The sequence below is a fragment of the Acipenser ruthenus genome, chromosome 18 (genome assembly GCF_902713425.1).
Source record: "Acipenser ruthenus chromosome 18, fAciRut3.2 maternal haplotype, whole genome shotgun sequence".
NCBI lineage: Eukaryota > Metazoa > Chordata > Actinopteri > Acipenseriformes > Acipenseridae > Acipenser > Acipenser ruthenus.
The window spans coordinates 32,646,798-32,673,071 of NC_081206.1; the positions used below are offsets into that span (position 1 = coordinate 32,646,798).

At 41.0% G+C, this 26,274-nt stretch overlaps 1 protein-coding gene across 2 annotated transcripts in view; it reads right to left on the reverse strand.

Annotated features, from left to right (window-relative positions):
* The window catches only part of LOC131698700 (MAM domain-containing glycosylphosphatidylinositol anchor protein 2), a 130,171-nt gene that overhangs the window by 41,578 nt on the left and 62,319 nt on the right, over window positions 1-26,274 (reverse strand). For both annotated transcript variants that reach the window (XR_009307722.1, XM_058992061.1), the window contains exons 5-8: window positions 25,652-25,784; window positions 22,825-23,094; window positions 14,574-14,903; window positions 12,489-12,782 (exon numbers count right to left, since the gene is read on the reverse strand). Coding sequence is in view for 1 of the 2 variants with exons in the window: in XM_058992061.1 (XP_058848044.1) it covers window positions 12,489-12,782; window positions 14,574-14,903; window positions 22,825-23,094; window positions 25,652-25,784 (1,027 nt within the window). In the remaining variant the exon portion in view is untranslated. The remainder of the gene's footprint in view (window positions 1-12,488; window positions 12,783-14,573; window positions 14,904-22,824; window positions 23,095-25,651; window positions 25,785-26,274) is intronic.

A 26,274-nucleotide genomic window follows, 5' to 3' on the forward strand; every position in this document is an offset into this window, starting at 1 on the left:
AAAATATTTCTTACAACCCACTGTCTAATTGATCCAGGTTTACGTTGTAAAAGGTGCTTTCTTTGTGTCCCTACTCCATTAAAGCAAAAAAAAAAAAAAAAAAATGTTAGTTACTTCAGCCCACAACCATAAACATGGCCAAACTGATTTGGCCCTTATTTCTCATGGTTAACCGCTGACAGATCAATCGTGATACATGGCTCCATAGTCAAAGCCATACGCACCACCATATCGTGATACATGGCTCCATAGTCAAAGCCATACGCATCTCCATATCGTGATACATGGCTCCATAGTCAAAGCCATACGCTTCTCCATATCGTGATACATGGCTCCATAGTCAAAGCCATACGCATCTCCATATCGTGATACATGGCTCCATAGTCAAAGCCATACGCTTCTCCATATCGTGATACATGGCTCCATAGTCAAAGCCATACGCACCTCCATATCGTGATACATGGCTCCATAGTCAAAGCCATACGCATCTCCATATCGTGATACATGGCTCCATAGTCAAAGCCATACGCATCTCCATATCGTGATACATGGCTCCATAGTCAAAGCCATACGCACCTCCATATCGTGATACATGGCTCCATAGTCAAAGCCATACGCATCTCCATATCGTGATACATGGCTCCATAGTCAAAGCCATACGCTTCTCCATATCGTGATACATGGCTCCATAGTCAAAGCCATACGCACCTCCATATCGTGATACATGGCTCCATAGTCAAAGCCATACGCATCTCCATATCGTGATACATGGCTCCATGGTCAAAGCCATACGCATCTCCACATCGTGATACATGGCTCCATAGTCAAAGCCATACGCATCTCCATATCGTGATACATGGCTCCATAGTCAAAGCCATACGCATCTCCATATCATGATACATGGCTCCATAGTCAAAGCCATACGCTTCTCCATATCGTGATACATGGCTCCATAGTCAAAGCCATACGCACCTCCATATCGTGATACATGGCTCCATAGTCAAAGCCATACGCATCTCCATATCGTGATACATGGCTCCATAGTCAAAGCCATACGCATCTCCATATCGTGATACATGGCTCCATAGTCAAAGCCATACGCACCTCCATATCGTGATACATGGCTCCATAGTCAAAGCCATACGCATCTCCATATCGTGATACATGGCTCCATAGTCAAAGCCATACGCTTCTCCATATCGTGATACATGGCTCCATAGTCAAAGCCATACGCACCTCCATATCGTGATACATGGCTCCATAGTCAAAGCCATACGCATCTCCATATCGTGATACATGGCTCCATGGTCAAAGCCATACGCATCTCCACATCGTGATACATGGCTCCATAGTCAAAGCCATACGCATCTCCATATCGTGATACATGGCTCCATAGTCAAAGCCATACGCATCTCCATATCGTGATACATGGCTCCATAGTCAAAGCCATACGCAGCTCCATATCGTGATACATGGCTCCATAGTCAAAGCCATACGCATCTTCATATCGTGATACATGGCTCCATAGTCAAAGCCATACGCACCTCCATATCGTGATACATGGCTCCATAGTCAAAGCCATACGCACCTCCATATCGTTATACATGGCTCCATAGTCAAAGCCATACGCATCTCCATTTGAAGTTTCAGAATAAGGTTGTACAACAAAACCAGTCGCTGTAATACCACAAGTGCCCATGAAAAAGATTGTAAATCTCTTTATTTTTCATTCTCTACCTGATAGTATGACCTTCAAAAAATGTTAAATTGCATCTGGCTTCCATGCCTCAGCAGAATGGCCAAATAAATCTGGATTGTTGATCAATATATTACGCAGCTATTGCTGTAAGATGTCCTTATATATCTATTTGTATTTTAGGCAAGAAGTCAACGCTATTGAGGCAAAGAGGCAAAATCAGTACATAAAATAACATTTATTTTGTGTGCAAACGTTTCTCTCGATTTAAAAATAAAACACACGAAATGCTTGGCAGGTCCCTGTATGTAGATGTTAAATGTAATATAAAAAAAAAAAAAAAGTAAAAAGGGCCATCCAGTACTGAATGTAACAACAATGATAATAAATGCTATTTTTGCTGCTAGCTGCGAAGGTGTGTTCAGAGGGGCTGTGCAAGGCGTTCAACACGGCTGATCATTCAGTATTACTCTGTAATCTGCGCTTATTAAATCTCAGTGCACATTTACTGCACCAGCTCCACGACTGCCTGAGTAACAGAACGCAGTGTGCTGTACTGGGGACTCAACATCATACCCATTAAGGGAGTGCCTCGGGGCTCCAGTCTGCCCCTGTTCCTTTGTGTTCATGTGGAAATGACAAATGTGAGAATATTGTTTAATCATGTTCTCATTTTGCTGTTGATGAAGCTCTGCTTGCCAATGCATTTTCTGCTGATATCTTTTTTCACCAAACTCCCCACGCGGGTTTTAATCAATTTCAGGATCCGGATTCTGAATGTGAGTTAATGTGTACAGCTGACCTCGTCTCTTAAGCTATACGAGTGTCTGCTGGTGAGCACCTTGGGTGCTAATGGAAGCTGAGAGGTTCTGACACCCAAAGTGCGAAACAAAGTGACACTCTTACACCATAAGAGACAGGGTCAGCTGAATGTACTAACCTAGAAATAATATATTCACTTATAAATCATCTTGTAATTAACAGTAAGAACACAATACATTGTAAAGTCATGATCCGTCTCTTCAGAATTTCTGTCAGTTGGTAGTTTATCGTGCATGAGACGACTTATAAAATAAGTTGTACTGGAATGTTCTGGAATCTGTCGCTTTGATGGGCTGAGAGTGGCTTCTTGATTTGTGATACGTTACTAAATACAGGAATATATATATATATATATATATATATATATATATATATATATATATATATATATATATATATATTAAAACTATAACTAAGATTAAAGTTGACTCTCATTAAAAGTAACCCAATTGTTTCTGTTCTTCTGCTCCATACATTTTGAAAATGAATGTGACAAGGATTATAAATAAGTAGGCTACTGGCAATGACTTTAAATAGATGAGAACAATGTGGATCATTTATTAAAAAGCTGCACAAGGAAATATTTCTGGTACTTAGCAAGAATGGGACACAGAAAAGAGCTCAGTCTGAGGCTGGTCCTCTCATGCCTTTCAAATGCAAGTTCAAGTTTAAAATGCTTTATTGGCATGACAATCAGAACAAGTATTGCCAACGCTGCAACACAACACACAAACATACTTTAGAACAGATACAATATGGTTCTATTGAGTTCATCTTACAGTGGAACTTGGGCTCTATGACAGGATACTACACATTCTGCAGCTATTAATGCTCCTTCTCTCGTTTCTCCCAGAAGAACCTGCAGTTTCTCTTCCTGGCTCTTGAGTAGGAAACCCTCCATATTATCTGCCAGTCTGAGGTAGTATCTCTGTCAGCTCTCTGTATCTTTCACAGTGAAGGATGAAGTGGCTCTCAGTTTCAATCTCTCCACTGTTGCACTGGGTGCTTTCACCACCAGTGCACATGTTCCCACCTCACAAAACCAGCTGAAGGACAGCATGCAGGGGGTTATGCGATTCCTGTTCTCCCTGCCTCAGATGGACGTTTTCATTCCAGAACACTTTCCAAAGACAGCGTCCGGAACTTCAAAAGCAAAAACCTAAGCTGGAGTCAAACTGACACAAGATGGGGCTCCAGTTAAGCCTGTTTGGAGACAGACTTGCAGTTTATTTAAAGAAGATAGCGTGCATATAGGAAGAAAAATGAACACAGCGGACAACAGTACTGATCCAAATTTTACTGTGAACATAATTGTCATTACTGATCGTCTAAGCCAGGGAAGCGTGTGCAATCCGCTCCAGGTCAAAGGTTTGTTAGCACCTTGTGATTGTGAAATGAAAACACGTTGTTCATGAAACGCCTCTGAATGTACAACACTACAGAGCAATATGCGTGCTGCACCAGTTAAAGCCCCATCCTTTCTCTCTTTGCTGGACAGAAAAAAAAGGCAATTTTCCAGTTAGGACTCAACATGTTCAGAGTTAAATATTTACTATGAAAAGAACACACTGTCCAGCACAGAGAGCCAGAGAGAGCTGCTCACCTGTGATGCACACTTTTCAAAAGAACCTATTTGAAATCAAAAGTGGAAGTAAAGGCTGGAAAAGGGGGGGGGGGGCTGACTGATGGACTGAATGGTATATTATATGGGAATAAATGTTGTCACTGGAATAGGTCGCCGAAAATTAAAAAGCAGGCTTCAGTGAGTGAGGCAGAAATGAAAGATAAAAATAGCAGCAGGTGGATAGGCTGACATACAGGCAAGTGATTAACGGCAGTGAGATACAGCGGACCTGCACTCCATCAGCCTGTGCTTACCCTGGAACCGGCCATGCAGACTGACAGAGCGGCTGAATTAGAGCCTTATTTAGCAGCTATTGCTAGAAGCTATATTAATAACGTGTCAAAGTATGTAATCAAATTGACCTCTTAGCAAAACTTGTAAAACGGCATCTATCTTCCGATGGAAGTGGACGATCAAGGGTAGTTAGAGGTTGCTCAGCTTCTAATATTGATCAGGTTCATCAAAGTTACACGCAAGGCAAGCTTCTATACAGCTAGGGTTTTATTAACAAGTACACAACCATGGTGACATTCGGTAATTCCGAGCTCTGCTTAAACTTTGGCCAAGAGGGATTCAATAAAGTGTGTTGTCTTACTGTAAGTGGCATTGATCACCCTGCAATGCCCTACGCTCTCAGCAAATTCATCTCAGGCTCAGGTGCAGGTATAGATATAGGCTCTGGTCTGCCGAGACAGCAAGATCTAGTACAGTGGGAGGGTTAACAGGGAAACAACTGACAGCTTCACGGGGGGAAGTTGACTTTCTGCTGCTCGTGTCCAGTGGAGGGTGCTGTTGTCACAGTGTGCAGCACACAGGCAGGGGTTGTTGCTGCTTACGTCCAGCGGAGGGTGCTGTTGTCACAGTGTGCAGCACACAGGCTGGAGTTGTTGCTGCTCTCGTGTCCAGCGTATTTACTAAGTAACTACTATGTAAATACACAGTAATTAGAGACACAGAGACGCTTAATGTAAAGTGTTACAGGGGCTTGTTTGATATTTAAAATTCAAAAAGAAATTCGGTAACAGTAAAATTTGGTAAAGTATTTTATTTGTGCAGGGAAAGTCAATCTTTCACACAAAGTTAATTGCACATGCTAGACGAAACCAGGCCCCAGGGAAACAAAAAATGCTTTCTTGAAACATTATAAAGAAATGCATGACAAATAACTGAATGGATATGTGAGATTTGGAAGCTTACTTCAAGGTCTTACAATTCAACTAAAGAGTGAGCTCCCTAACTGAGAGGTAATGGTATGTCTTATGCTGACACCTACCTGCTATTAACTCATCAGTCATTAGGAGAAGATTCATTACAGCATCCTGGACTTTACAGCTTCAAATAACACAGCAACAGCCACAGCAGCATTGCTGTACCATTGCTTCACATGCCTCTGAACCATAATGCTACTGCAGTGATGTGATGTCTTAAGAGTGGAAGAGATGAAGGGAGATTCATTTGAATTCTGCTTTGCCAGAAAAGAAAAATCCTTGTTAGCGTGAATTCCCTTAATTCATCTTTCGTAACTGTGTTGCTGATAATTGTGAACTTCTGCAAGAACCTAGCGTCAGTGAAAAGCACTTCTGAATCCCTGCGTTATGGGAACCATTCTCCACAAATCGGCATAAATGAATCTGTAATGAATACTCGTGGGTATAAATTAGTTCTGTACTAATTACACAGAAAAAACAGCTCTGAATGCAACACACAATTAACAACAGCCTTTTAAATAAGCTTCCCCCACATAACTTGAATGTTGTGTACCCAAAGAGAAAGCAGGTTAGTCATAAGAGACATATGCCACTCTTCATTCCACCAAATCACAAAACTGATAATTGCATGCTTGTTCTATTACATTTGCATTGTGAATAAAGGTTATTCGTCATCTGTGGCACAGCTATGTAGTGCATGTTTTAATTTGCAGTGAAGCTAAGATCAATTCAGAATGACATGGCTCTTCCATTTCCAATAGATATTTCCTGCAGCTAATTTCCACATTTTAGAAAGAGGCCCTTAACAACTGAGAACTTGTGTCCCATAAACTCAGCAAGGACTTGAGGACAATGAAGTGGTGCACTACACTTATCTGACCGACTCTGGAGCTTTGCCAGCACTGCACTTCGATAACAAATGGCTGCACATTCGTCAATAAGGATGCCAGAGCAGCCTGGCCTTTATTACTGTTGTAACAATTCATGTAGAGTAGCTAAGTAACAAATAAGGCCCCAATAATCCATTGATGATCAACTGTGGGAGGGGAACTGGAACCCTGCCCATATAAAACAAGGCTCAACACAGCTGGCTAACGTTTTTGGATGCTCTTCGATGTAAATTAGCAAGCAACACGGATTTACTGTATAAAGAATATCAAGAACCTTGTTGAATCAAAGTGCTCAAAAAGACTACAGAGCATCACTGTCCTAGAAGTGACGGGGAGGAGAAAGCACAACCCGGCCAGCCGGACTGTAGATTCTTCCACAGTTTGCTTTCTTTTTTAACCCTAACAGAGTTATGTGATATTTTGGTAAATTACTCAGTCAGATTTAACATCTCTCAGGACATTCCCTGGCTGAAGACTTTCTCCACAGAACCATGTCCCATCACAGGAGCCCTAGAAGAGCCCTCAGAACACCTTGAGCATATAGAACATACTCTGTCCATCTTGACACTGCTTTCCATTATTCAATATGTAATCTGGTCGTTTTTTTTTTTTGCACGCTCATCATCAGTAGCTGCATTGTGATGAAGATGACATGCACAGCATTTGACTTTTCTAAATGTCGTTAAGACTTCCAGCAACCCCCACATCTGATGCCGTGAAATATAAATCACAGAGATTCAATTAAAGTTCACTTGGTCTAATTTAATCATCTAAACAATTGTAATTACTGTCTTCCTAAAATGTATAAAACAGCTTATATGCAGACCGCATTTCAGTGGATGTTTTCTATTGTCTTCAGTGATGGAAATCAGGTGGTCAGTAAATCACTGCTCTGGTGCAGGATACCAGCAGGGTTCATTGAGTTAAAGTATTAGGCTCTACTGTCTGATCCGATATGGGAAACGATATTTGTGTTCCAGACAATTCCATAAAGCGTGTCACCAGAGACCTGCAATGAACAGCAACACAAGGCAGCATTCAAAGTATGCTGTTATCAACAGAGAAATGTGTTTCTCCTCAAGACGGGAAACTTGCCTGACCTTGGATGGAACACGGAAGCTTGCAAAAACAAGGTTTAGCTTCACACACACGCAGTTAGGTAAGATGTGTAAGACAGGCACTTGAGAGAAGCTACCTGAATCCTCTCCTAATGACAGACCCTCTCCGCACCCGAGCTATCTCTCAGAACATAAGGTAACTGATCATTATCTGAGTTCTGTTTATAACGCGGTGCTGCATTGCTGTGTGTTGATGATACATGTTTAAGCGGTATGTTGGAATCAGTAAACGGAAGCGTCCTAACATGGCAATTGGTATTGTGAGCACTCATTTGCAGACATTCATTCAGCTTCCTTACAATGACCCTAAGCAGCATTGTCACTGACACCATGGCTCACATACTGTCGTAGTGTGAGGAGTCTGGAAACAACCTCGCTCTTTCCCCCGAGTTTCTCTTGCTGGCATGTGTACGGTTGCCCTGAGATACAAGCTGGATGACAACAAATAAATTAGTGTGTACTGTACATAAACTTTATCCACATGCCAGATTCCATTACATACGCTAATGTGTTGACTACTGATGAACTAATTCAAGGTATTTAACATGACGAATTACCTCTGATTTTGTTTTTTTACACACTTGGGTTCACGGTAACATATGATGCTTTTTTTTTAACAGTACAGTTAAAATGATGCTTGATCATGTATCTAAAATCTCTTACACCTATAGACAAGCAAAAAGCAAAGCAATTATTTACAAGGTCAAATATACTGTAAGGCTTGACGAGGCGTCACAGTGAAATCCTCTTCTATATGTTGGGATTTTGTGCAAAGCCACAAAGGTGAGAAACAACTTCTACACTGGCTATAATCTCAGGATGGCTAAGCTGCAAGCTAGTATGCAGTTCAACTGCAGTCTAAACCGGTGTGTACGTACCAAACAAAAAACAGAAAAACAAACAAGCAGTGAAAGCAGTGAGTTAAAAAAAATAAAATGCAAGAACACAAGAACTAACAGATGGTGCTCTCTCTCTCTCTCTCTCTCTCTCTCTCTCTCTATATATATATATATATATACATACATACATACATACAAACATATATAAAGCTTCTCATTTCATCTAACAGGGTAATGTTTCTTCATCATGCTCTAATGCTCACAGCAAATCCGGATGCAATCCCTCTCTCTCTCTTTCTCTCTCTCTTGTCTTAGTTAAGAGGACAGGACAATTAATTTGTCACAGAAATAAACACGCATTATCCACTAGTGAGTACACAGTCCCTTTCAAAATGAACGACCCTTAAGCAGGATTAAGCTGAACATCAGGGTACGACAATCATGTTTATTAAAGGAAGGGCATTTTAACAAATGAATAGTTTCTAAAAAAAAAAAAAAACTGCCAGGACATTGCGGAGCGGGATTCAGCTGCACAAACAGAAAGGTACACACTTTGGGAACGGTGTGTGTTTCTGTGTGAGTTATATTAGGGGCTGAGAATCAAGTACTTTCTAATTTCTTTTTTTTGTTTAATTCTGTATATCCAAGCGTGATGAAACAGCAGCTCTTTGATCACCACACCACCCAGCTGCACTCGGCAGTAGTTTTAATTTTCTTAGGAAAAAAAATCCTACGGTCCGGGCGACAAGACACACAGCTTATTCAGAAGGAGCAGCAGAGGGAGGGGGGAGGGGGAAATGCATGATCCCCCTCTCATAACCCTCTTTCTAATTTCCCTTACGATCAGCTCTCCGCAATGAGAGTTCTGTCGGGCCCACTCATTCAAACGCTGCATGCAGATTTTAGACTTGTCTGTGCCAGTCCTAATCAATAGTCTTTCGGTCTTCAGTACTGGGCTGGATGAAAGCTCTGGTTACTTTCTGCTCCTGTGGGAATTTTTCCCTCTAAGTTCCCAATTAAAATTACAAAAGATGCCATTAGCTCATTGGACTGCAACAACCCATGAGCTGCATAATAGCCCCTTCGCAGAGGCTGCTTAATGGATTTTTTCCCTGAGCTGTTCATGAAAACAATGTTTCTCCACGTCAGTAAACAGTGCTCTGTGTCAGTACAAAGGCATACCCTTCTTAGGCGAGGATGGTATGACTGAGCTTTTTGTTGCATTCAAGGTTACTGCACAAAAACAAGTTTGTAACGTTTGTTCAGCAAATGTTGGTGTTTGACCTACAGTCTTAGAGTAAGTCACGCTTATTATATCTCTTGTGTTACTTTAAGCTCCTTTCATGCCTTTCTCTGATAGTTTTACCTGATCTTGCTTTAACCCCTGGATCACTGAGCAAACTCGCAGTTCAGCCACAGGAAAACCCTGCAGTTACACAGATGGAGCCTGTTTTTGTGAGTGTGTCCTAAAAGAATCAACATATTATCAGGAACGTCAAAACAAAGCTAAAGCATCTGTCTACTCAACTGTGATAATCTTGACTGTTTAAGGGATGATATTATCAGTTCCACATTAAAAGCATACAGTATGTTCTAGGGTTTTTTTAGATTATGGTGTTCTCTTGTTCAGATGGCAAAGAAGCAATTGGGCAAAAGCTTAAATTTAACAAAGAAAAATACTGGAGATCCACTGTTGTGAAGGAATCAGTACCAACTGCTATGGAGCCAACATTCATTACAAGTGCCTGGGAAGCATTTGGCTTTCCCTCTGCCATTTATTTTACAGCTAAGAAGCCCAGCGAGGCCACGGAGCATGTGCAATGTCCCGGCTCATCCTTGGAACCCATTCCAATTCATCATGACTGTGGTGTCCGTATCTCTGATCTGACCCTGTGAGTCGTGCATTGCCGTGGATTGGCAGGGGTAACTTTGTGTCTAAGCCATGCATTGCAGTGTGACTGTGGGTCAGGGAAAGTGTTGATGTAACCCAGTTTGAGAGAGGCTGTGATTATGGGTCAGGGAAAGTGTTGATGTAACCCAGTTTGAGAGAGGCTGTGATTATGGGTCAGGGAAAGTGTTGATGTAACCCAGTTTGAGAGAGGCTGTGATTATGGGTCAGGGAAAGTGTTGCTGTAACCCAGTTTGAGAGAGGCTCTGATGACGAGAGCACCACTAGCCGGTGCCATTACCTCACAACTGTCTGGGCAATCCACTAGCATTGTGTCAGGAAGCTTCTTTGCCAGGATGGCAGCACTAAAAACAGTCCTTGTTTAAGATAAAGGATGTGACTGTTGGTGAAACTGATTTTTCACCATTCCTCTAACTAAAGGAAATTTAATACTAAATGAAACCAGAATAATAAAAACAATGCCTCTGGTGATAAGAGATTGATGGCTCTACTGGACAGAAGCAATACCCTACTGGGTAAGGAAAGTGTCAATAACTATTCTTAAACATTACATATAGTTTTATGTCAATAGAATGAACAGGAATAAACGAAAGTGTCAAAAACAATATTCTTTGACTGAATGACAACATACTGTACAGCTTGTCACTAAGGAGCAACAACCTATCCCAGCTCAACCAGGAGAAAAACAAGAAGAGAATCACTCTTAGGAACTATAAGCAGTGAAAAAACGATTGTTGAAAAATAAATTAGAATCATTTTCAATGCCTCAGTGACAAATAACAACAAATACTGATAATAACATCCTATCATCTTCAGAAGAGTGGTGGAGGACAAACATGGCAAAGGCTGCAGGCATGAATAAGACAAGGGACCTGGTAACCATGGTAGCACACATTCAGGTTTGCTGTCCTGACATTCTTGAGCAGCATCATTTACAGCCAGCCTGTGTCTGTGCTTATCAATTTAAACAAAGCCAGAGGTTGAGAGTTCTGTTTAATGCATATAGTTTTATATAAACTATTGTTTATATAAGTGAACTCTCATGCTTTGAATCAAACTGAATTTCTTCTATTTTCAACCGCCATTTCTGATTTAACAAAGAGCGTTAATATTCATTCTGGTAATACCGGTTAACAAAGAAAATGCATTGGAAAACTCGCCATTGGAAAAACAAAATTAAAGACATCTCCATGGCAGTTAATTCCATTAAAAGCTATTTAATGGCTTCATGAATGTTAATGAATCTTTAAACAGGAGTCTTTTATCATTACAGTGTATCATCTGAAAACAAATCGTCTACACTTAAAACAATCCTCCTTGGAAAAGTAAATCCTAAAGAGAACGGGTAACACTGCTATTGTGTGCATTGCGTTGTTTATTAACTTTTTGTAAAAAGAATCATGTGCACATTTTGTTTTTTTGTTTCCATCACTGAGGAATTAGCCAAGCCTAGAGATCATTAAAAAACAGCATTCTGGTCATCTAAATAACCAGTCGATCTTATTGTTATCAACCAACACAATGGAATACTATCCAGGATCACCAGGCTATTGGGACCTCCTAGTTGCATGCTCAATAGGATGCTATCAATGATCACGATGGATTATCAGCACCGTATGCAAGTCAGTTCACACAATTTAGTAACAGAACAAAGGTATTTGTAATCTAACGCATAGTGAGAACAAAATGTACGATCTGAGATTGAAGTGTTGATATTGACTCGCTTGAAGAGTAGGAGGGCCATACAAATGGGATGATTCATATAATCTTCCAATCAATGGGTAAAGAACAGGGGGCCTGTTTCCTACTGTGCTATAATCATAAGGCATGACTTATTTCATTTAGCAGGGCCAATAAAATGATGCCAATCACAAAAAGTTTAAAGCTGTTTCATATTTTCCTTTTGCTCATAAATAACATTCATTTTCACAGTGCATGCCACTTGTACAGTGGTATTTTACTAAAACACAATTTAAAAGGGAACGTGGAGGATCTACAGCTATGGCCAAAAGCTTTGCATCAACCTATAGAATTAACTAATTTTGCTTCATAAAGTCGAATGCAACCTGCTGAATTCTGTTACGTTAACATACTGAATTGCATACCACTGCTTTGTAGTTTTCCATATACTTAACGAAAAACTGACAAAAATAGAAAAATTTGACATTTTGACATCTAACATGAAATACTGTGCTACTATTATGGCTTCTGGTAGACTTCTGCAATATCATGTTGTAGTTTCCTTGATTACATGATCTGAATTATGTTCACACACATTTTGAATTATTTTTTTTTTTAATCATGTCTCAATATTAAAACTCTAGGGTGATGCAAAACTTTTGTCCATAGCTGGTAGTCTGTTGAATGGTTCCTAACACTTACACTGCACAATCAGCTCCACCACCGTCTCCCTGGGCTTGACGTTGAATCCGTTGTACTGGCTGGTTTGGCACCGGTAGGATCCGGTCATTTCCCGGGAGACGTTCACAATCCGCAGGATCCCGTCGTAGCTCTCTGTCTCCATGCTGCCGTCCGGCATGGGCGCCTCCTTGTCCGCGCGTGACCACAGGATGATGGGCTTGGGCTTCCCAGTCACCTGGCACTGCAGCTCCACCGTGTCCCCCTCCCGGGTGACCAGGGGTGACTTCCCACTGGGGATCGAGAGTTTCGGAGGGACTGAGAAAGAGAAAAACAAAAGCGGAACTAATATGGGTTCTAGTAACTGCTGACGAGAAGCGGATTCAACAAGTGGTTTCACCTCCTAGATCCAGACGTAATAACAATCCAGCAGGAAACTGAACATGTAAGCTCAAAGTTATCCACAGTATTTCTGCACTGTATTTTTGCAATTTCCCCATGCTTTTCCCATGGTTATACTATGTATTTTCCATAGTTTACCCTGGTTTGCCGTGTTTATCAGTATGCTTTACCATACCTCGCTAATCTTTGTAATGCTTTCACTATGCTTCATTCGACTGCTATGCTTTTGCTATGAGAAACATGTATAAGGCACAGCTTCCAAGTCCAGGTTTATCTGTCCTCTTGCAGACAGGCAAGCTAGAAAGTAAGCAAAGTTAGCTGACTGCTGAAGTAACTTGTGGCTAACATCAATTTCAGAGAAGTGCAACACAATAAAACTGGCAAAGGCAATTAGAGGAGATTGTGCCATTTAATGCGCTTGAAGTAGTTTTGCGATTCGAGAGTGATGATGGCACCCAGGAGACGATGGGTAATATCTTCTGTTAATGTTTTAAAAATCTTGGCATGGGGCATTACAGTCTAGGCTATAAAGCATATTTAGATGAGAAAGCAATCTCTTTTCATCAAGAGTATGTTGGCAATATTGCAATAAAATAGCTTTATGTTACCCACAGTGCACAGAGAAAATAAATATCATTTAGGCAGGAGAAATACTGTAAGAGGAGGAGATATTTATAAATCAGTCTGATTAACAGGAAATCCGCCACAATGCAGTTTAATTCATTTCAGTGTTTGTAACCTTTCTTCAAGATTGCGCCTTTGCTTTTAAAAAACGGCCGAGAAGTTCCTTGAGTCCTACCAAACTTTATTTAGGAGCGTATTTAGGATTCATCTGTGTAGATCATTAAAACAGATCTCCAGACCCTATGAGAACGACTCATATCTTGAGCCCATCAGTCCTTAATAAAGCTCTAAGTGACATTTTCGCAGAATATTCCTTAATGGTAAATAAAACTAAGAGGAATCGCACCTCACACTGAACAAGCAAACACAGCAGGTCAATTAATGATTAACTCTGGAACGCGAACGTGTCTCAAAGCATTAATAACATGCCTGATTCTATTCAATACTACTGAGTAATGAATGCATGGTTCATTATTAATTCATGATTCTTAATAATAATTCATTACATTCTTTTATCTGCTGGATATGATTTAAATCTTTTGAGTTGTTATTTATTATTAAAATGTTTCATTTGGGGAAGGGTGTATATAACAAGCAACACTGTGAACTCGGATCAATATGATACATGGTGTCAGCGTGTGGCCATGTACAGCACAAAGCCACTCGGCGCCACAGGACTTGTATCTACGGCAGTGAACCTGAATTCATAGTGGATGGAATAAGGCTACCTTCTGAAGACATAACCTTCCTTAGCCTAACCGGTGCAGAGACCAATCAGACCTCAAATCTGACCCTCTTATGAATTGTCCATAAGTGTACATGTGCATACGGACAGATGGAGATGGATAGATGGATGGGCTTACAGATGGACATACGTATGGACGGACAGATGGGGAATACCTCTTCTCTGTCCAAGAGAGTTATAAATGCATGGAATAGCCTACCAGCTGAGGTAGTGGGAGATCAGCAAGGAGAGACGGGTGTGCTAACCCCTTGATGGGCTGAATGGCCTTTTCTCACTCCAAACATTTCTCGTGTTGTCTAGGGGCATTGGGTAAGCCCAGCATGCATGGCGGCCCTCACCGGTGGTGGAGGAGATGTTCACGTCGATGCTGATGTCCGCTATGCCTCCCCCCTTCAGCGACGCCATGCAGGTGTAGGTCCCGAAGTCGGTGAACTTGAGGTCGATGATGTCCAGGTTGGTGGTGCCCGGGGAAGCGTCGGGGTCGGTCTGCGTGATGACCATCCTCTCGGAGCTGCGCAGCGGCCGCCCGTTCTTCAGCCAACTGAACGCCAGCTCCTCCGGGGGAGTGGCCTCCACCTGGCAGGAAATCTTCACCTCGCGGCCGATCTGGATGTTGTCGTCGTTGTGGTAAGGGTCAGGGGTGATCCAGAACCGGCCCTTCTTCAAAGCTAGGGAAAAACAATGAACATGCTGTTAAACACACACACACACACACACACACACTGACATACACTGACACACAAGAAAAATCATGTTCTTGCCCTGTGGAAAATGGAGGAGCCAGTCTTTTTAAAACCTGTTATTAGTTAGTTTGTTTGTTTGTTTAACCGCAAGGCCGGCCATGTTTAGATGCATATCTATGGAGTTCTGATTAAGTTGAAGGACTGTAGTAATCACATCATATTATCATCAAGACATTTACAACACATCAATATTTAATAGTTGTACAGATACAATTTAATTAGAAACATTGTGTAGCTTGTCATCAGATTGCAACAATGTAACATTTTTACTGTTCGCTAGTTTTTAAGCCTGACTGAAGGAAATGAAATGCTTGTAAAGTAAATAGCAGCGATTACGGGCTTCGTATTCCAGTAATGGGCTCTTAATCCCAATAATCCCCAATATGGACAGACTTTCTCAAGTAAATATCTTACAGGAGGGGCTTTTCTTTTTGTGCATTGCAGGATTTTGAGAAAAAAAAAATCATAACTTTGTTTGTGCTTTGAAAGTATAAGGCATTCAGTTTAGTATGTAGAAGTTTAGTGTAGACTTGTTTTTTAACCAGTCAGATATAAAGTCGCCAGGTACAGCGTTTGCAGTTGCTATGTACATGCTGTATTGTGCATGCTGTTCACAGTCCCTGTGTCTAGAGAAGAACCCCCTGCTGACACAATGTGGGAGTGATGGATCACTGGTAGTACCAGCCTCTTCCTGTGGGTCGAGTGCTAACGAGAAGAGATTACTCAGCCATCCGTGACATGTGATCCATCAGACACGTCCCCCGGAGCTGCATGCATTGCAAACTAGGGGCTGAGACTGTATGCAGGTTGTCAATAGCTCAAATTAGTCCATAAGGAGAAGGCGGGTTAAATTTGTCACGCTCAGGCTATAAAGCTTGCCCAAAAAGCGACGTGATGTACAGTCCTGTCTTGTAGTTTAAATGATTGCAATTTTACATACTGCTAACGATTTTAACATATCCTTACAGCAACACAAAAACCGTTCAATTTAATCAAGGCCACATGGTGTTCGATACAGTCTATTTATTGATCAATCATGCATGCATGCATATAGTGCATGCATCTGTCAATAAATTACATATCATTTACGGGCATTGCGCGTACCAGGTGAAAGTACATACAGTAGTGACAGTGTCACGTTCAACAGATTAAACGTTTAACTCCTTTTCGTTTAAACGGCTGTTTCATTTATCACTGCGTCCTCACCCTCTCTCATTAGAATCTCGCACGAGACCCTGTCATGTCTTAAAGGTTTGTCACACATTGTAAGGCCCCTCCCTATGTGCCTGCACTGGTTGATACTTGCTAAGCATGCTCAGTACCACACTGCATCTTTATTACGGTTTCATCAGTTCACAGCTCACATCACAGCTGACGCTGATTCATTTTGTCCACATATTCCAGCCCAGGGACACGTGATGTAAGACCCTGTGGTTGTTCTGTTCTAAACTCTCCTCCACCCCCTCCCATTCCCCCAATGGCAAACACAGGAACATGTTTTCACCGTAAAGAACTTACATTTCTTACACAGTCTCCACCAACACTAACTGCATTTTTAAAGGCTTTTTATGTTTCAATACAGCAGCCAGAGCACAGTGGCGTCATGAAGGTCTTGTTTTTATTTTTTATCACAGCACCAGGCTGCCTGCTGTTTCTGTCATCCTTACAGAAGTGTATATAAAATACCCTGTCTGATTTCTGATTAGAGCCCACCCCAATCCCACTAAGCGGTCACAGAGACTCCTGCAGTGCCACCCACAGACATTGTCAGGCCCAGGACAAGTTTTTAAGTCAGTAGTTAGACTGAGATTCTATCAAAAGACATGAAACATCATCCTTCCTCTTCCCTTTTACAGTTTGATGCTTCTTTCTTTTTGGGAATCACTCTCATTCTGAGCTAGCTTTTTCTTAAGCCTCTTTGCTCCATTCTTTATATACGACTTTGAAACCTGCGCTCTGACCATTTTCTGATAGCTTTTATGATCAGATCCTTACTTGCCTCCAGTGGTCTCACAGGTGGGTATTTGAAACCCTGTGGTTGACCGTTCACTTGCATGCTGATATCAACACTGGCCGTGCTTATAGTTGCATTCCACGCTCCCAGAAAGAGCCACATCTCAGATACCAGGCCTGCCTGATGTGATGCAGCTGATAACCCAGACAGCGCACTGCTCTTTCACCAATGTAAATGCTATTCAGAGGGATCCATAAATTATTTAAAAACGAATTTGAGAAAAGCTGATTAACATGTTGATTTACATGCCAAAGCGGGTTTTACACCCTGCATTCCGCTGAAATTAAACAGCAAAACAAATAACATTTACCTTCATTCCGATTGTCTGTATGTAAATATCAACGGTGACATTATAATACAGTGAATTGTGGGCATGGCTGGGTGATTCTGCCCATGGTACCTGTAGAATGCATTAATCACTAACATTATTCTCTGATGTCCAAGTTAGTTAGCGTGTTTGCTACCTGGGTGCTGCCTTTAAGCAATACAACATAGCAAGCATGATCAGATAGATATTGGCCTGCAGTAATGGATAAGCGATCTGCACCATGTAAAAGTCTAGGATAGGCACTCCGAATACGACTGGATGAGAACATCCCCAGAGTTATAATCCAAGCTAACTCGTATTATTTCATAGATATTCTGATACTCTATAGACAGTGTAGTCTTAGCAGATGGGTCAGCTGGCAAGCACACTCAAAAAAGCAATTGATATTCACTGGCCCTGTTCTAGGCACTGAGTGAGAATGGACTTGGTGCACTTTGCTGCACAACATTGCAATTTGTGTGAGGTGATGCCTTTTTCCATTCAGGAACAAATTGTACAAATTGCATTAATGTGCAAGTAAAGGCAGCACTAATTGACTACATGTGCAATAAAAGCTCTCTTTAAAGACCCTGGTGTAAAAACCAAGACTAGCAAAATATAAACAATTAGGCAGGTCTGTTTGTTCCTCAGCACTGGATCACTGGAGGCACTACACCCTGTCAACAGGGCATGTTCTGAACGCGGTGGGGACTCGGTCAACGCTGATGCATTACTCCCTGAACACAACAGAAAATGGACAGCTATGACCAAGGACCAGCGCAGCGCAAATTAAGAATTGATTTCTGCAGAGCTTAATGATGTGCTCTGGAGTCAGGAGATCTTGGCTTACTGAGAAACTGCACAGCCTGCCCCTTTTTAATTTACTTCAGCTTCCCCCAGGGAAAACAAAAGTCTTGTACTACTGTCTCATACCTTTGGTGTGATGAATCTAGGACATACTAATAGGGGTCGGTCAGACAGGGTTATGGCATGGGAGCCACCGTTGTCGTGAAATTCAACTACTTCAAATTCTCCTCCACTCTCTGAAGCTTTAAAGCAAATGGATATTCACACCTAGGTATCATCTAGAATCACTTGTATGTGTTACTCACAAAGGCTGATATCGGCATTCCTTCCAGGTTTCATGTGAAGTACTGGAAATGAAAGCAGTTTGTTCCGTGTTACTTTGGGGTTGGGCTGAGTCAAAGACTGCGGCTTATTCCTGGTTAATGGGCAGCGTTGTGTGTTATGCTGCTGTTACGGGTTATTCAAACAAAACCTCTTCTCAGCAGTCATGGGTGGTTTTCTTGTACTACAGAAATGTACTACAGATTACCTTATGAATAAAAGTTCATTCAAAACATATTGGTAATACTTTATAGCAAGCGTGTTAACTGTCTTTGAGTCAGGTGTAATTACATATGAACAAGTATATTATTTCTATTGAATTCAAATTAAGTTAGCAGTCGCTCATACCGAACCCGAATTCTAACTTTATTTAATCACGGATAAGCGGAGATTTAAATATACTCCAATATAAGTAAGCATTGAATTTGGATTGGATTTTTACTTTGTGTGAATTCAATAGGAAATGTGTTAGTTCACACATAATTACATCTGCATTACTGAGACTTGTTTTAAAGCAGAACCAAACTATCTATCATTTTTTTTAACTTTCAATTGTAACTTCTTTGAAATGCAAGACCGTTGAAACGATCTGTCCTTGAACCAGCCGAACACTCTGACCTCGGCTCTGAGCTGTCTGACATAGTTATGACTTCACTCAGTTAACAGTACCATTGCAGCTTCTCATCACCTAGTCCAGACACAGTTAATATTGTCAGCTTAATGGATTCCTCAGAATCTAGAAGCACAGCATTATTTGCATAACGGTGCGGTACAGCCATCAAAGTGCACATGCCCAAATATAATAAGCTTTACTGCATGATTAAGGAACTAACATATTCTGCTATCACTGTCAGGTTTACATGCATAGTTATGCTTATAGTCAACACACAGCATATGGATTCAATGACTTGGATATAAAGTATTGTTTTGTATTCACGGCATGTGCTGTCCCTGCTCTGTCTTCAGTGTAAAATTTGCACTGTGACAAATCGTCATCAACTGGACAAAAGGAGGGAGGTAAAAAAGGAAAAATCAAAAAGACGGTTGTCTCTCTTTTTTCTTTTAGTAAGTGTGAAAATCTGAAAAGCTGTTGAAGCTGTTTTCTAGAAGTGTCCTGTTTCAACAAGGTCATTCAGAAAGCACTTTAAAGCACAGGAAGGAAAGCCATCTAGTCCAGTATTAGGCATAACAAGCAACAATTTTAGCCATCCTCACAGAAAAGTTTCAGTAATTATAGCGTGCTGGATTCAACGCCTCCTCTCCCAAGATCCGATCTGCAGCGTCGCCCCATTCCTTCTACAGATTCCTCCTCAGCGCAGTTTTTAGCAGTTCTATTATTATCAGCTCCCCTCAGCGCTTGCTTTTAACTCCACTTTAAAAAATAAATGTCAGCGCGATTAGAAAACATTTTCTACGAGGAGGCCTTGAAATCAACTTCTTAATAATTACAGCCGTTGCTTCAAACCAGGCACATGTATCTTTCAGCTGAAGCATGAGTGAGACTGCTTTCTCCTGACAGATCTTCCTTATATTGTATTAGCTTTGAGAATGAAGAAAGGGACAAGACCAAGAGAGAAAGAATGTAAGAGAGTCGATTAAACCCTCTTGTTTTTGATGTATAGGTACTTCTCCAGGCATATATAAGAAACCGTTTAATTACTTTAAAACGTGATGCGAAGCCTTACACACTAGCATGATAAAAAAAAGGTTTTGTTAGCACATCTGATCTTTCTTTTTGATAATCAATCATCGAAACCCACTATGCCGTGTTTATTGTTTTGTTTTTCATAAATTGTAAGTGTCACCGGCATTGCCATGCTCTGTTAATGATATTGCAGTGTTGTTCAGAAACAGCTTTTCTTTCCACCACAATCCCACCTGTCTCGTTCTGTCTCAATGTGAATGGAAGACAGTGTGAACAATAGCTTCTCCACAGTAAAGCAGCTGGCATCTGGGTTGGGTTACTCTAGTTTACTTTCTCCTGCTGAAGATAAGAAGCTCCCCTCAGACTCCACAGATGAGAACAGCAAAATCCACAAGAAGCCTTTTTTGGAAACAGTCTTTCTAGAGCTTTAAGAAGCTGTAATAGAGATTTGAACCTGCTTGCTTTAAGCATTGCTAAAGTAACCCATCTATAACTTACATGATGTCAATATTAGTACACATACGTTCCTACGGTACTTTACTTAACATAATGTTCAAAACTCAATCGGTATGAGAAAGACAGACCATGTGAAAATAATTACATTAGAGATATTCCATTTGCCAGCTTTAATGAGGCATATTGAATTGCTGCTGAGAGTATGATGAAGTCTGATTATAAAAGAAGCACGGCAACTGAAGTCCAATCAATAGGACTACTGCTGCTAAATATTAATAATAATAATAATAATAATAATAATAATAATAATAATAATAATAATAATAATCATGTCATCGTAGCAGTAGTAGATTCAGCCTCTGGTATTTCTAGATTGATTTCAGGTTGAGAAGTATCTTGACATGATCTTCTGCCCCCTGTAGATAATGAGACTGTAATGTACATGTGGTGGTTTCATAGAGGTTGGCACATCATCAATACAACATGCCTTGCTCTATTGATTTGGTGCTTTTTGGCAATACTCACCTTCCTTTTGCAATCAGCTAAAATTGTTTAAAACACTGAATTAATAAAGCTGCTATTATCATATATAGCTTGAGCTCTTAGCCGTATACTACTTTAATCCTGTTACAATGATGTACACAGTTTAATTGTGTGCTGTATGATATATACTTGAAAGAGTACTAACATATGCTAAAAGAGCACTATACCCCTTTATAACTAATGCAAAAAAATCTTTCAAATCTGCACCTGTGTGATCTCTATCTATAATGGAAGTCCAGGACAGGTAAGATTTATAGAGTTGTTTCATTTAGCTATGACCTCCTCTAAAGGGTTTATGCCAGAGTGAAAACCCACTCACTGTCCCAGCTCACCCAAGCAGACAGTAAAAGAAACATTAGCCTGATAACCATGCTGTGATCTTTACTGTGCTTTAGGGACAAACAGCAACCTTGTGCCGTGGACCTAACTGTTTTAAGACACACAGTGAAAAGCGTATTTAAAGACTCTCCAGTGATTTTATTTGTATTTTGCTTGAACATTTACAAGAGCTGCTCTGTAATTTATGATATCTGCTCCATTATAAAACAAAAAATGTTTTCCATCAGAGTGCGGTTCTCAGGAAAGCAGGTCACATTGTGTTTAACTTGACTGATGCCACCTGACCTTTTCTAACATATTTTAAAAGCTGTCAGATGTAAATCACTATTGATCACTATTAGCCTGGCCATGAATCTGCTCTGAGCGAGTCTTTCGCATTTATTTTGTTGGTCCTGGTTGTCAAAAGACATACAGTAAAACACAGATCAATGGCACTCGCGCATGGCTCTTTCAATCTATTCCAGTCCAGGACCTTGTTCCAACCAAATCCTTAATTACTGAATTGAGCCGTCCAGTGTCTTTAATTACCACAAGGCTGGATCAAGCAAAGTGTCTGAACCAAAGCACGGCTTGTAACACCCCTGCATGGCCTCCCCCATTCTGTTCCAGATACAGGCTACTGTGCAAAAGCCATTCCCCTTCCGGATGTTGTAGAAGCAACTCCCGGCTGGGGAGATTTCTTTTCGGGTGCTGGGAATAAGCCTGGACATGCCCTCTTATGTTACACACTGGCTTTCTGGAATGCGGCGCCACACTGGACTACACACCTGTCAATGCTCATTATTCTTCCACGCTGTGCACTAAACGACCTCTCCCTCTAGGATCTTGAATGATTCTAGCCAGGGGGACGAAATGTATTGAGAGCTGGTGGTGAGTGAACATTGGTCTACTGTACATCAATCACAAAGAAGAACCCAATGAATATTTGGAAGTGCTGCTCATTCCACTTCTGTGCACATGCACTTCCTTAGAACTGAGCCCGGCTGAGGATTCCAAACAAGGTCTCGGCTCTCAGAGAAAGGAACTTTATGAAAACGTCATATTTCTGGTTTTAAAAAAAGTATCCAGTTGCTCCAAATTATCGCTGAATTAAGAAGTAAACAAGAAAGAAATGTGTGTGTGTGTGTGGTGTGTGGCGTGGAGCCAAATCGTGGACGGAAACAACAAGGTTTTTACTGTGTATAAAGTTACAAACGTCCTTTTAAGTACAATCGAGTTGTTTATTTGCCATTGCTTTATTTTAAAGGGTGCTTTGTTTGTTTGTTTGTTTGTTTGGAATAAAATGCTTGGAAAACCCTCCCCAATGAATGTTTCGATTCGATACACTAGAAACCAGCCTGCAATAGTAACAGCTATCAAGAAAGCATTGCTCCTACAGCATGGCAGTCTTCCCTTGGGTTGAACCTGTATTTACCTCTAACGATGATGGTGGTGGATTTCTTAGCAGGGTTGCCCACGTTGTTGTTCGCCACACAGCTATAAATCCCAGCATCTTCAGAGGTAATCGCTGGTAAGGTTAAAGTGCCCCCGTTCAACACGCTTTTCTGAGGCAGGGTCTCGGTGCCTCTGACCCAGGTCAATGTGGGAGCGGGCTCCCCTCCTGACGTTATACAGACCAGGGTCACCGTCTCCCCTGGGTTCACTACGATGGGGTCTTCCACCAGCAACTTGATCGAAGGAGATGCTGAAAGTCAACGGAATGGAAAATAATTAAAATGCAGAATGCACATTTTCCATCAGACGTCAACATTCACTGATTAATCCAAATTCAGAAATTCAATGGTAAAAGTATTTTTTCATTGTCTTCAAATTACTTTAGAGTCTCAGTTATAAAGCACAGTACTGACATGAGACTTGGGTATACAGTTAGACCCACCTCATACAGTATTTTGTATTGTGGCTAGTTGATGTTTCTCCTCGGGTTACATCAGGGTAATGCACTGTGTTTAATACAGTACTGCCAATGGTGTTTTGCAAGCAGGGTGATGGAGTAGGTCACAACTGCACTAAGAACATTTGGTAACACTTTCCATAAAGTGTCTCTAATTACTGTGTATTCACATAGCAGTCACTTAGTAAATACATCTGTACTTACACACAATTACAATGTTCTTATGCATAGTTACAATGTACTGAACATGTAAATAATTTTGCATGGTATATGTAAGTACACAATTGTATCAGAAAAGGGTTAGGTTTAGAGTTAGGGTTAGAGTTAGGGTTAGTGATAGGATTTTGGGATATGATTAGAGTTATGGTTAGTGTTAGGGTTAGGTTTAGAGTTAGGGTTAGGGTTAGGGTTAGGGATAGGGATAGGCTTTAGGGATAGGATTAGGGTTATACATTGTAACTATGCATAATAACATTGTAATGATGTGTAAGTACACATGCTTTTACGAAGTAACTGCTATGTGAATACACAGTAATTAGAGACACTTCATGAAAAGTGTTTCCGAACATGCATTGCTCAGAAGACGCATCTGGTAATATAAACCCTTTTTGTGAGTTTTGCCGTCAGAAATTTGCTATATCATTTCTCAGCTCGAGCTGTCAACAGGTTAACAGACATCATTGCTAAACTGGCTTGGAATCGCTGCCAGAAAACAGAGTTGAGAGCACAGACACTGCATCTCCAGAGACAGGATTAAGGAGTTTAAAACCTGCTTGGGTTGACAGTGAAATCCAGAAGCACCAGCAAGTCCTAAGCCCCCTGTGTTCAGCAGGATTTTGTTTTAATCAACTGTGAGTGTGTACTAAGACTGTTCTCCAAGATGAGTTTTGAATTACACTAAAACTGTAAATGTAGGTTTTGAAACCACCAGGGTTATATCATGTAAAAATGTACATATTAAGTACATTGTAACTATGCATAATAACATTGCAATTATGTGTAAGTACACATGTACCTACACAGCAATTAGAGACACCTAATGTAAAGTGTGACCCAAATATATATGGATTGCTGCTATCTAGCCTAATTTAATTTCATCCCCAATGTTTGTAATTAGGAATAGGACATACTATTCACTATAAAGATCTTCAAATAAAACTCTATCCACACTTCCTGAATAATGCACCACCAGGTAGAATGAATAGGGCATAACTGTACTGGTAATTCCATTGAATATGGAAACAAAAGGCAGGTATTTTATAGATTCCCACAGCTGAAGTACTGGAGTCTACAACAATAGGCTTCCCAACACCAGCAGAGAAACAGGGCTGTTATAAAATCCAGCGCGGATTTGCTTAAAGGTCTCCGCTATATAAACACCTTTTCAAATAAATGCAGAAAACCTTACCCAATGGCCCCTGTTGTGTGCTGTTAAAACTGTATTGTCATTAATCAGCATGCTGATAGGCCAGTAAATGCACTGCAGTGCATATAAATATCCTGTGCACGGGGCTGATTGGTGGAGGGAGAGGCCGGTCATCAGGCAAGTTATTGTCTATTCCAGTGCATGCTGGGATACAAATGAGGTAGCCGCTGTGCCTGGAAAGGGCAAAGCCACAGGAATCAGCAGGGTGCATGGGCAGACTGATTTTCTCCATCATCATTATGGGCTTCCAGCATTAGTCTCAACAATGGTCAAATGAGACGCAGAAAGAATTACACACATGCTCTCCCTCCTCATGCGTCTCACAAAGATCAGGTCTCCATTAAAGCTGCATGAGAGCTTCCCAATGCCTGATAAATAACAACAGTTGCAGACCATTTACTGAGACGTTACTTGGATAAAAAAAAAAAGTCTCTTAGGATGGAGTGGGAGGCAGTGGTTACATGGTAGATAAGCAGTAACCTGACTTTCTGAGTGACTGCAGGTCATAGCCATATGGGCAGAACTGCTTACTTCTGTCTTGGGTTCAGTTTGGAGTTTGAATGAAAGCCTCATGTTTACAGGAGAAACAGTTACTTTATAATGCAATTACAACTGGTTTGATATCAATACAGAGCACCTCATTTCTACTTCTCGTGTTACTGTAGTATGGTAAAGTCCTACCCACAGTCGCAAAGCACTTTGCCTGCTGAAACAAACAGAAGTACAATATCTCAAATTCAGGGGCACACAAAACCATCATTTCTGGCGGATTCAGTAACTTGCTGTATTCTTGTGATGAGTTTCAGGGTCCCGCTGTGCTCACAATGGCAGTATTGTAGAATGTGGAAAGCTGGCACAGTGAAGCAAAGCAACTGGAATTGTCTTTGTATCCGCTGCTACCCCGCGCTGGCCGGAGAGGTTTACCTGTTTTGTTTGAAAGCCTGAACACGACCATCTTGTCAGGGATGCTGCACACGTTTCGGACCGAAGCAATGCAGCTGTAGTTTGCGTAATCCTGAGGTCGAAGATTCTTCAGCTTTAAGATTTTGGTTTCACCCTGCAAAGAAAAACAACAACAACACCACACATACATTTGTGTTTTTTCATTTTTTCATTTTTGGAGGGTATGGGTATTCCTGGCTGGGCCAAAAATCAATCCCAATGGGACAGGTCCACTATGAGTTCAGCTGCAATTCTGTCAGGAAACCCATGTGACAGATTATTCATTAAAAAAGACTAGGCAACACTACTACCAAAATACATATCTTACATTCTTTGGCCTCTGGCTTTGCAGTTCCAGGTTTTCCCTGCCCATATATTACCTTGCAGATAAATGGAGAAGCTGGCCGTAGGGAAGCTAATGGCAGGTGGGCAGGATAGCTTCCCACCCCTGTTAGACGAAGCCAAAGAAAGGAGGAGAAGCGAACTCTGGTGCACAGCGAGGACGTAATGTATTGAGGTAAGATATAAATCCTTTTCTTGCCAATCATTGGACGTATTATTTACCGTGGGACAAATAAGAAACAAACTATTCGATTGACAATTTA